The sequence below is a fragment of the Pelecanus crispus genome, chromosome Z (assembly GCF_030463565.1).
Source record: "Pelecanus crispus isolate bPelCri1 chromosome Z, bPelCri1.pri, whole genome shotgun sequence".
NCBI classification, from domain to species: Eukaryota; Metazoa; Chordata; class Aves; order Pelecaniformes; family Pelecanidae; genus Pelecanus; species Pelecanus crispus.
Genome location: NC_134676.1, coordinates 25,110,930 through 25,123,214, shown reverse-complemented (window position 1 = coordinate 25,123,214; position 12,285 = coordinate 25,110,930). Strand labels below are relative to the sequence as shown.

Here is a 12,285-nt window from a genome sequence, read left to right as displayed (position 1 = left end):
GAGTGACAGATATCATAATGTCAAATAAGATTTTATTCTTACCTCTTGCTTTGCCAACTCATGGCCTTGTCTGGGAGAACACTGGGACTGGGTATACGGAGGTTGGTGGGCAACTTTCAACATCAGATAATCAATTAATTGCTCTCTAGATGGATGTCTTGCTACTGATGATTGAGGAGGGAGATGATGGACTTGGCTGTAGTTTGCCTGAGGTCTTTGAGGTTGGCACATCTGTCCATTTGTCAAAGGTATCTGAATAAAACACGAATATTCTATGTCATACATTCTATAAGCAGCGATTATTCCTCAATTCCTCCTTCATTATTTCAGTATTTCTCATGCTTGACTGCTTTTCATTTTAGGAACATGTTGTGGTTTAGCCCCAGCCAGCAACTAAGCACCACGCAGCCGCTTGCTCACTCTCCCTGCCCCGGTGGGATGGGGGAGAGAATCAGAGGAGTAAGAGTGAGAAACACTCCTGGGTTGAGATAAGAACACTTTAATAATTGAAATAAAGTAAAATAGTAATGATAATAATAACAACAATATAATAACAACAACAATAATATACAAAGCAAGTGATGCACAATGCAATTGCTCACCACCCACCAAAGGATACATAGTTCCCAAGCAGAGATTGCTGCCCCCCAGCCAACCCCCCCCAGTTTATATACTGAGCATGACGTCATATGGTATGGAATAGCCCTTTGGTCAGTTTGGATCAACTGTCCTGGCTGTGCCCCCTCCCAGCTTCTTGTGCACCTGGCAGAGCATGGGAAGCTGACAAGTCCTTGACTAGCATAAGCACTACTTAGCAACAACTAAAATATCAGTGTGTTATCAACATTATTGTCATACTAAATCCAAAACACAGCACTATGCCAGCTCCTAGGAAGAAAATTAAGTCTATCTCAGCTGAAACCAGGACAGAACATTACTTAAAACTACTCTTCTGGACCATGTACAATTACACTCAATTTTCTTTACAGTCATCAGCTCTGACCTCCTGAGAACAAATCTGAAAAACAAAACTTAGTTTGAGCGCTAATCTACTAGAACAGACTAGACAGTATTTGCTTTTAGCACTTGTTTCACTGAGTTATCTCAACTATTATTTTCTAGCAGTGCAACTGACAGTATTGACACTTTCTTGGTGTCATTATAGTTTGCACTTTATTGCATAAAATTCAGAGATTTTGTAACAATTCCCAGTAGATCATACACAAAATAAAAATCCCATACAGCTAGCAGACAGAAATTATATGCTCTCCAAGCAAGAAATGCTCCCAGTTCGCAAGAAAACCTTCTGAGCAAATTCACATACAAGCTCAAGATTGTAATATCAAAACTGTAATGATATTTCCAACAAATGTTACTCTTTCATACATCTGTCACTGATTTGATAGGTATAATGATGACAAACAGCAGTAAGGTACACGACTGTCAAGACATACAATGCATTCAAACCATTTCACTAGGAACAATGCTGGAGATGACAATGTTTCTGTTGAAGGCCTCAGAGTTACTGCTCAGCTCTGCAGCTCTGTGTTGAGATGGGCAGCCTTTTCCCTCCTCACCCGTATGCCTTGTGCTCTTGCCTAGCCTAAGTAGTCACTCAATCCGTCTGTACAATTCCCACATTCCAAAAACACTACAGTCTTGAGGTTTTTAAAGCCTGCCACCATTACCCCATTAGTTACAGGATACAAGGAGATTAAAATACTCCCTCTCTCAATGTTGTAAATGACTGAAGCATGCAAATTCCAACCTTTAACCATGCTGTGTTAATGGACACATATCAGAATCTATTCTGTTGAGTATTTTATGTCAAAGTGATTCTGAGAAATGGTAATGTGTGTATATATATATGTTTTAGCTTATTTACAGATCAGATGTACTCAATTTACAGGATTTTCTACTGCCTCTTCTGAAAACCTAAAGCATGACAGGAAAACTATTTTCTGTTGCACTGCCAGAGGTAGATCATACATAGGCAACATGTATCAATAGCTATGCAAATTCCCAATATCCAATGTCCGTAGAAATGCAACTGAAATTACTGAAGTTATAAAACAAAATCAATTGCTGCACCGTAATAATTTATAAGCATCCATTTAGTTTCATTGTAGTAAGTCCTGCCTGTATAGATGGTCCTTACAGATGAATACAGAATGTCTGCTACAAATTCTAGTTTATCATCACAATTTCATCACAACAGATTTCAAGTTTCTTCTTTTTAGATTGCTTTCCTGAAATCATCTGCCACATTCCAATTTCCACTTGCAATTACATCTTTTGCTGCAAATTTCTTCTTTCAAAGCCCCTGCTGAAGAAAAATGAGAACTATCCCCCTTCATATAGTTAAATATTTTGTCTTCCAAAAAAAGGATGCTATTTCATTTATGCCACCTTTGATACCTGGGTAAAGAAGCCCCAGTTCCAACTGCTATCCCAACATATGTTTCTACTACTAATAAAAAAATATATCCTTACAAATAACAAGAAATATATCCTATCCATGGTGTCATGTAGATAATTACCTGCACAGCTATTTTCTTCATGCTGTCCGGAGGAACATCTTTGAGACTGAGTGTGGCAGATGAGTAATTCTGCTGTCCTGAAATGAATACTTCATCCTGGCATTGGTCTCCGGCAGTAGAAGCTTGGGGATGCTTTAAAAAGAATGGAGCAGTAAAGATTATTGTCTTTATATAATTCAAACTAAAAAATTCTCGTAAGAAGCCCATAATAAAACATTTTAAGGGCTTTATCATTCTTTATCTTCTTTGATTAACTAGTACATTGTTTATGAAGAAAATCTTACTAGCCAAAATACCCATAAAATATTGATGGCTATTTACAAAAACTAGCAACTGCAGAGGTGTCTTCAATCACCAATAAACTGATAAGGAAAGTCAACAAATGCTAAGGACTGCTTATTCAGGGATTCATATGGTTAAAAGAAGTCTTCTGCTGACTTTATCCTGCTCACTATGGATACCATAACATCACTCAGGATGCTCAGAGTTAAAGAGTCATTTCCTCACATTTTCTTACAAACTAAAATATTAGTTTTCTTGAATGCCTAAGATATCTTACAGTACAGTTTACATAATCAGAATTTGTTTGGGGACGAGAAAGCATAGTAAGATTTTGTTCAAACCTTTATCAACCTATGTTAAATTCAGAATGGTAATCTCTTGTTCACACATGTACAATGAAACCAGACAGTTTTTATATATGTTCAACCATCTATAAAAGCCAATTAGAAAACTCAATTTCATGACATTAAATTGTAAAGTCTTGCAATAAGCTTAAGGTATATGAAGTGAAGGCCAAATATTTGATTCAATGCCTATAAAAAAATTCCAGCACATAAATTGTATTTGTTTTATTGAAAGCATTGTCCATATGTAAAAGGATAAGTCTATCAATTTAAGGACACCTCTTAACAGTTTATTCTTTCCCCCTCTACATATTTCAATAGCCTCCTGTAGGTACTCACTCGAACAATGTGCACACCAGAACCTCTTCCGTCTGCAACACTCAAGGCAACACTACCCTGGCTGCCATGCAGATCCCTAGAGCTGCCATAGTGAAAGCTGCTAACTGCAGCATAATTGGAATTAAAGGACCTAGACAGCATGCTCTGAATAAAGAGGGGACAGATTTAACACAGAGATTAGTGCAGCATGCATAAACCACAAGACATGTTATACATAGACTAATACAAACATATTCCATTGTCATGCAAGATAAAAACCATGCAAGAATAGTACCACTGTGATATATAAACCACAACTTGGTGACCTCTATGTACCTTTATTTACTGTAAATCAGCATGCAATCAGGAGTTAACATGCAGAATTACACGTAAATAAAGTCATTTAAATGTTCACGTGTCTGGAAAATACACAAATGTGCACAGCTTATAAAAATTTCTAGGTTTTAATTAAATTTGCAACATATCAAATATGTTGTAGGAAGAGAAGCTGGCAGTCAAGCACCAGTGGAAAATCATCTAATTGCCAGTTACTATTTTGTCTCACTCCCCCCTCCCCCCCATTACTGGTACAGTACAAATAAAAGTTTACACAGAGACAGAGATTTGACTGTTTGACTGGATTTTCTTGCTGTCACAATGCTGTCAACATCCACAATGTATTCCAATAAAATTTCATTCAAGAATGTGAGTGAGCCTCATTTAAGAAAAAGAGGCTTAAAAGAAACCTTGGTGTCCACCCATGTGCCCCTGTAGGCAATCAAACATGTAACATGAGCTCAAGGACAGAAGTGATAGTGATTTGGTTTTGAGCTTCATTACCTTGCCAACCTGACCTCTGCAATAGTGGCAAGGGTAAGAGAAAGAAAGCAGTTGACATTACTGTCTTGATACCATGGACTTTTGTAGTTGTAAGAACAAAACAAAATAAAAAGACTGCACAAAAGGAGAAAAGGAAAATCCTCCATGTGCCACCTGACAAATGAAACAAACCTGCCTTGAAAAAGTGACAAAGACCCATGAAAAAATATGGTCACAGTAAAAGATACACCACAAAGCATCAAAACCCAGCAAATTCAAAGTTTTTGGTTTTTCATAAAGTTTCTAATTTTTCCAAATTTAAAAAAAAAAAGAGTCAAAATATATATCATTTGACTAAAATACTGCAACAACTCTTACATAAATTGACACTGTTTCCTACAGCATTCTCCTGGAAAACTGGCTGCTCATGGCTTGGACGGGTGTACTCTTTGCTGGGTAAAAAACTGGCTGGGTGGCCGGGCTCAAAGGGTTGTGGTGAATGGAGTTAAATCCAGTTGGCGGCCAGTCACAAGTGGTGTTCCCCAGGGCTCCATTTTGGGGCCAGACGTGTTCAATATCTTTATCAATGATCTGAATGAAGGGATTGAGTGCGCCCCCACTAAGTTTGCACATGACACCAAATTGGGTGGGAGTGTTGAACTGCTGGAGGGTAGGATGGCCCAGCAGAGGGACCTGGATAAGCTGGATTGATGGGCCAAGGACAACTGTATGAGGTTCAACAAGGCCAAGTGCCGGGTCCTGCACTTGGCTCACAACAACCCCATGCAATGCTACAGGCTTGGGGAAGAGTGGCTGGAAAGCTGCCTGGCAGAAAAGGACCTGGGGGTGCTGGCTGACAGCCAGCTGAACATGAGCCAGCAGTGTGCCCAGGTGGCCAAGAAGGCCAACAGCATCCTGGCTTGTATCAGGAATAGTGTGGCCAGCAGGAGCAGGGAGGTGATTGTTCCCCTGTACTCCTGTGTCCAGTTTTGGGCCTCTCAATACAAGAAGGACATTGAGGTGCTGGAGCATGTTCAGAGAAGGGCAACAAAGCTGGTGAAGGGTCTGGAGCACAGGCCTTATGAGGAGCGGCTGAGGGAACTGGGGTTGTTTAGCCTGGAGAAGAGGAGGCTGAGGGGAGACCTTATCGCTCTCTACAACTACCTGAAAGGAGGTTGTAGTGAGGTGGGTGTTGGTCTCTTCTCCCAAGTAACAAGTGATAGGATGAGAGGAAACAGCCTTAAGTTGTGCCAGGGGAGGTTTAGACTGGATAGTAGGAAAAATTCCTTCACCAAAAGGGTTGTCAAGCATTGGAACAGGCTGCCCAGGGAAGTGGTTGAGTCACCATCCCTGGGGGTATTTAAGAGATGTGTAGATGTGGTGTTTAGGGACATGGTTTAGTGGTGGACTTGGCAGTGCTAGGTTAACGGTTGGACTCAATGATCTTAAAGGCCTTTTCCAACTTAAACAATGCTATGGTTCTATGAATAAATACATTTTGGTGTTTGTCTGTTGACTACATATACTAATTTGATTTTGAAAATGGTCACTAGTCCTCAGGCAGACAGCTGCTCCTTTATACTAGCTTTATCTTGTGAAACTAAAACTAGTTTAATAATCAAAGTCATATGCCTCTGCATATTCATACTCCCCAGATGCTCTGGTAGCACAGTCATTGGAAACTCCCTTGGAAAACAGTATTTACTGACAATACGTGGCTTTTCTTGGCCAAGTCTCTTAGATAACCTCTCTCTCAACGGCATAGTAAGCCTTCTTCATGTTCCTCTTCTACAACTACTCTGTTCTCTAGTCAATGTTTTTTTCAAGTTTCCAGACAAGGTTCCAGAGGCTTTCTTCCCCCTCTTGGTGGAGGAGGAAACTGTACTTCGCATTGGAATCTCTCTCTACTAAAAATTCAATCTGAGCTTACTGCTCCTCTAAGTTTCAGGCCAAACACCCAGATGAAACTGCCAAAGCCAGTTTTCCTTAGCTTCTTAGTGCCTCAAAGCATCTTCTGACAACTCCTCTCAAAATAGTCTCTATAATTAGCCAGGTTGCCTTCTTCCCCCACTTGTACAGGCAACTCCCTGAAGTTTCCTTACAGGAAACTCCTCTCAGAGGCTCCTGTATCTCTCAATCTTCTGTAAGTGGCAAAGAGGCAGATAAAAATAGAAGGAATGCATGGTGGGACTAGAAAGTTATCTTCTGAGAGTGTCTCTAGCAGACCATCTTACTATAAAGATCCCTAGATCCACTAGATTTACTCTTCTCTTAGAAGGACCCAAACAGATGGTCAATAGTGACAATCCAAATCCAGATTTGTATTTACAGTCTTAAGATAGATCTGCAATAGGAGGTAGAACTTCCTAAAACTTGCAGAGGTATGAACTTGTCCATCAGGAATTAAGATCTCAGTTAATTCAGTTTAGTGAGCTTCAAGTTGACAACATAGCTTGACAGTAGTTTTATTCAAGGGTTAATAAAATCTCCTTTTTTGGTAGATACTTTTTCCAAAGCACAAAAAATGACTGTGCAATTGATGTGGGGAAGACATGAGAAGTACTGCAAACACCATTTTTCTCCTTCTCTACATTGGGCACAGGGTCTCAATACTAAATTAGGAGGAACCCACAAGTACAAAGTGTACAGAACAAATACTATTTAAAATTACATGAGCTGCAAGAAAGTTTCAGCTTAACACAAGAAGAGATTCTTAGTGACAAATCTAGGAAGTATCTTTCCTCTACCTGTTTTTAGCTAAGAAGAGAGAAACTGAGGCATTTGGAGTGTCAACAGTATTCCTCTTAATTTTGCTTCTCAATATGAGCACAATGAAGATCGTACATTTCCTAGTGAGATTCCTGAAGACTGCTGCACCAGAGAAGACACTTTTGGAAATCTGAATATGCAGATGCCATTAAACCCCCTGATTTTTATTCCAATTTATTAAAAATTAAATATGGAATAAATGTATGGTCTAAACTTCAGATTAAATATGTATGTTAATTCCAAGTACCAACTCCATTCTCCACCTGATTTGCTACAGTATCTTAGGGCCTAATGGCCTGCAAAATGATAATTCAAATATTTGAGGCTTGAGAAATCTCATTTCAGTTACTCTAAACTAATATACACTAACCAATATACATGCCATGTTCCACTGCATTTTTGTGAAAGCTAAGTTTACTAGAAATCAGTTATTCAACTGTGAAGAACACATATTAAAAGCTACAATACATCAAGAAAAAATGGTTATGTACAAAGTAAAAAAAAAAAAAAATATTCAGCACATAAATCAGGATTTGTAGTCAAAATGAGCCTCTAATGGAATCAGTTTAGATGCAGGCAGCTAGTAGCCCAGTTTGGGGGTTTACTTACATTCTTTTTGAATGCTAAGAGTCAGAACATATTCTCCATTTTGCAGCTTACAAGAGAATTAACAATTTCAGATTTCAGAAGGGTGTCTTTTGAGACTTGAAGTGCCTTAACACATATACATAGGTGCAAGACAATAAACAGTGGAATCTACCTAGGAGAATTTCTATTGGATAATACTGTTGAAATTTTAAGACTGGCTGGAGTCTGTCACAACAATCCATGAAATTTGGTATAGAATGGGAACTAATAAAATTCAAGTATCTGCAGGGACGGAGGCTCTACATTCTACTTATCTTGGAATAGCCTTAACTGGTAACTTAACTGCTAAGCCAAAATATTAGCCTATTTATTTATTTGAGAGTACTTAGAATCAATTGCCAGCTAAAGGTGGACATAAGTTATCCTTTGAGGCTATATTCAATGTCTAGAAATCCCTTCACTTTTCATTCCCACCTTGACTATCTAAGATTCTTTAGAAGAAGTTTGCTCAAGGTATTCTGAAACACTTGAAATGCCTAAGATTAATGCTTTAAGCCTTTTGGAATAAAAGCACATAAGCAAAACAAAAAGCTTTGTTTGAAATCTGATAGAATTCTAGCAAGATACCAGTTTATCCCAAAGAAGAAGAAATTTAACATTATGAAACTATTTTTCAGTCACGAGAGAGGAAAAATAAAGAAGCACGAATTTAGGTCTGATCCTGAAAAAAAAAATCTATCTTCAATAAGTGGCAGCATTCCTACTGAAAAGTTACATATGGAAAATGGCATGTAATTTAAACTCTACAGTTGTAAAATGTCTGCAGGGTCAGAACATTTGTTGTTTACATTCCAAATGCACAAGAATTTTATTCCTTTTGAAGAGTGATGTATTGACTTCTGAACTCCATAAAATATCATAACACCACATTGATAGTTCAGTAGTCCATTCAAAATAGAGAAAAAAATAAAACTAAAATAAAAATTTAACAACTACTGAATGGATAGCATTCCTGTAATTTATCAGTGTCAAAGCATTCTTCAGGCTATGATAAACACTTACGCACTTAATTTTATGTGTGCACAGACCCACTGAAGTTACTTTCCTTGACATATTGAAGCAAGCTTAACTTGCAGAAAATCAGAGGCCATATCAATTAAAATATTTTTGCATGTTAGGTATGTAGCATAAAATAATCAATTCAAGAAAAACTTCCAAACTTTGATTAAAACTTCAATTCTATATCAATACTGAAATGTGGACTTTTTTCTTTTAATAAGGCACTGTACACTGGCAACTTTGATAATAAAACCACCTATTCCAATTTCTGAATTGGAAAACAGGAATCAAACTTTATGACCTCTTCTTTGAAAGCTCTACAATTTTAGATAATAGTAGATAAAGTAGATAAAAAAATGGAGGACTTATTTCCAGACGAAATTAGAATTGAAAGCAAACACGCACCTGATGAACTCCCGAGAGATCCACATCAAAAAAAGAAAATATACATATGTAAGGAAAGGACAGAGTCAGTTCCAGTAACTGTTTCTGCCTACTCAGCACATAGAAATATAATAGATATTTGCCAATAACTGTTGCAGATATTTATTATTGCAATTTACAGATGAAGAATTCCTCTACCACATAATAAAATGTGTGTGACACTAGTGTTTTTACACAGGCAGTATTTTAGTTTAAATTCCTAAATGAAAACTTTCAACAAGACTACTATAGAAGACTACTGCAACATATCAGGTAGTAAAATTGGCAAGTCACACTCAAAAAGGAAAATATGCTGAAAAATATTACTGTTGTTAAAAACTCACTTGTGCACTAAATTTATGAGGTTGGGGGTGGGGTAGAATTGACTGCATGCTTTCCAACAGCTTACATACATAACCACTAGAGAGCAGCTTGACATTTAAATAAGCTCTTTTCTCTATCCCACAATATAATATGCTTTGCATCAGGTAAGCAAATTGTTTCTCCTGAATATATGCAAAATTTGTATTTACAAATGGTCTCATGAACTGCTTTCACCTTCCTTTAGTCAGATGGATAATTTTAGTTGATTGGCATATGTGCCCTTACTGTTTGTTAACGGGATTACAAATGCTGGTTACTCGGCTGGAATACATTGTTAATAATTTTTGCTGGACTTAAAACTATCCTGTATCTCTCTCATGCAAATTAAATTCTTGAAAGTCTGTGTCATGCCCCCCACCCCCCGCCCCAATCAGGTAAAAAGGGCTAATAAATAAAACAAGAACTAGCTTCTCCAATTGTCCAACAAGTAGACACTGTTTATTTAAGTGGGATCACCCTCCTCTCCCTCTTCCTCCAGTTACTAAATGTTATAAAAACAAAATAAACAAGTACTTCAGGAGCTTAGCCAAGAGAAAAAAAAAAAAAAAAACCCACCAAAAAACCAAACCCACAACAAAACCAACCCCTCAAAACCCACTATACCCTCTTTCCTAATAAGCACAGGATGGAAATAATTATTAAATTCAATAATAGACTCTTCTGAGTCACGGCAAAGGTAATACTATTAACCCATACTGTTGTGTATAACCACACGCAAGAAGATATGAATTAAATATTCATCATAAGGCTTAATTTTGTATACCTGTTTTTGTCAGTGTTGTGTCTTATGCTTTAAAAAAAGAAATGCCATTTTAAATCCAGGAAAGCTTTGTCAAAGCAATTTCCAATAAATGTTCCTTAAATGAGCTCTGTAACTGAACTTGTTCCTTAAATGCTTATTGCTTAAATGAGTTCCTAATTACTGAAATTTTTTTCAGACTTCAAAACATTTCAGAAGTCTGGTTTACAGATTAAGCCCCCCCCAGCTAATTTTTAATTACAAACAGAAATACTGAAACAATTATTTTAAAAGAACAAAGAAATATCCGGTAAATTCCTAGAATTTCCGCATTATCATATTTGCCAGCTGCCATATAAGACCATATCTACATTTTTCACAGTTCAGATATTTCTTAAGTCAGTCATATCCCAGAGAATATAAAGTAGACAATTATATACAAATTCACTTTTAAATGCATAAGTAAGTCTCAGATTGCTAAGTAAAAGCTACTTTAAAATGCTTCAAGGCCAGAACAAAAGAAGCACGCGCATACAAACAGACTTCTAAGATCTGTTAAATTAAGACGCACAGCTAAGATCTCAATAGCAGCTATTCAATATCACTCTAGTAGCAAACAAAAATTAAGGTTTACATATAAAGCATGGAAGAAAGTATGGACAGACATAAAGGGAATCAAGTCAGGCAATCAATTTCCTTTCAGTAAAGGTGACTACACTGCTACAGTACCTGAACAGATATCACTGGTGTGTTAGACATTGTTCCTAACATGTCAAATGTAGACGATATAAGAACGAGCTATAAACAAACTGCATGAGCAATGCACTGAAGTTTTGCTTCCCTCTGCATTCAGGGATTGCTGGGATTTTTGCTTCTCTGTCATTTTCTGTAAGATTTCATGTATGCATCCAGGAGAATGCAAGATCAGAGAATGCACCTTTTATTAAGGTTGGAACATGGTGAGGTTTGTGAGTGCCTTGTGGGACAAAGGGTCCCCAACACTACAGCACAGTACAGTGAAAGCCTTAAAATATATCATGTTATATGTGACTCAAACTGGATCAGAAGAGCAGGTGCAGCTGTTGTGCAGGTTTCTTTAAAAAACAAACAAAACCCATCCCCTTCTATCACCAGAAGTTATGCAATCTTAAACAAACAAAAGCAAATCCATCCCTCCAAACTCTTTTAACTCTAATTTTTCTTTGGAAATCCAAGTAATTTTTTCTACCATCTCCAATTAAACTTCTTTAGCTATCACAGGTATTAAAGCATTTAGCATAATAATCACAAACCAAACCATGTTCTTTCGAAAGAAATTAAAAAAGAAAATCCATCTAGCTAGCATAATCAAAACTTATTTTGGCTGCTTTACTCACTTCCCCTCCAAGGAAACAGGATCAGGCTAATGACATTCTACCCATTATTTACTGATGGTATTTTAAACTGGTTTAGCTGGACAGTATAGATTACACTCTTCCAGTTTCTACTCAAATTCTTTGAAGATATATAATTGTTCAGCTCTACATATCAGCTCATATTCTTGATAGCTTTTACAGTACATAAAGAGTCCTGTTCATCATCTCATTATATCAAAACCTCCTGTGATTTCCTGAAATGAACAAGATTTTTAAGTGTTCTCATCTCACAGCAATAAATATTCATTCAACAATCTGTCAGATATCCAACTTCAAAAGACAACTGGCTTGGAGGCAAACACATGTTAATTATGGCTTTTGAATTCTTCAGCAACTGAAGCTGTAGACCTATACTTCCAAATAGATTTTACTGATTTTCTGCTCCTTGTGCTTAAAGAGAAGATACAGGGGAAAAAACGCAGAACAGAAAGATCAAGAAGTGTAAGGGGATATTTTAGTATAATATGAATACAATGCTACAATAAAAATTACGTGGCCTAGAAGTGCTGGCGTTGCAAATCCAGCACATCAATGTGACATTATTTAACGTATTCTAAAGTAATTGGACTAAGCTGGCAAGTATGATGCAAAAACAACGACTTTTT

At 37.2% G+C, this 12,285-nt stretch overlaps 1 protein-coding gene across 8 annotated transcripts in view; it reads right to left on the bottom strand.

Moving 5' to 3' along the window:
• ERBIN (erbb2 interacting protein) overlaps positions 1 to 12,285 on the bottom strand; it is a 138,652-nt gene that overhangs the window by 7,649 nt on the left and 118,718 nt on the right. For 5 of the 8 annotated variants that reach the window (XM_075726831.1, XM_075726835.1, XM_075726833.1 and 2 more), the window contains 3 exons: positions 3,506 to 3,649; positions 2,541 to 2,672; positions 43 to 252 (listed from right to left, as the gene is read on the bottom strand). In XM_075726831.1, coding sequence (XP_075582946.1) covers positions 43 to 252; positions 2,541 to 2,672; positions 3,506 to 3,649 — 486 coding nt within the window. The remainder of the gene's footprint in view (positions 1 to 42; positions 253 to 2,540; positions 2,673 to 3,505; positions 3,650 to 12,285) is intronic. The other 3 variants (XM_075726837.1, XM_075726838.1, XM_075726836.1) reach the window with 2 other exon arrangements.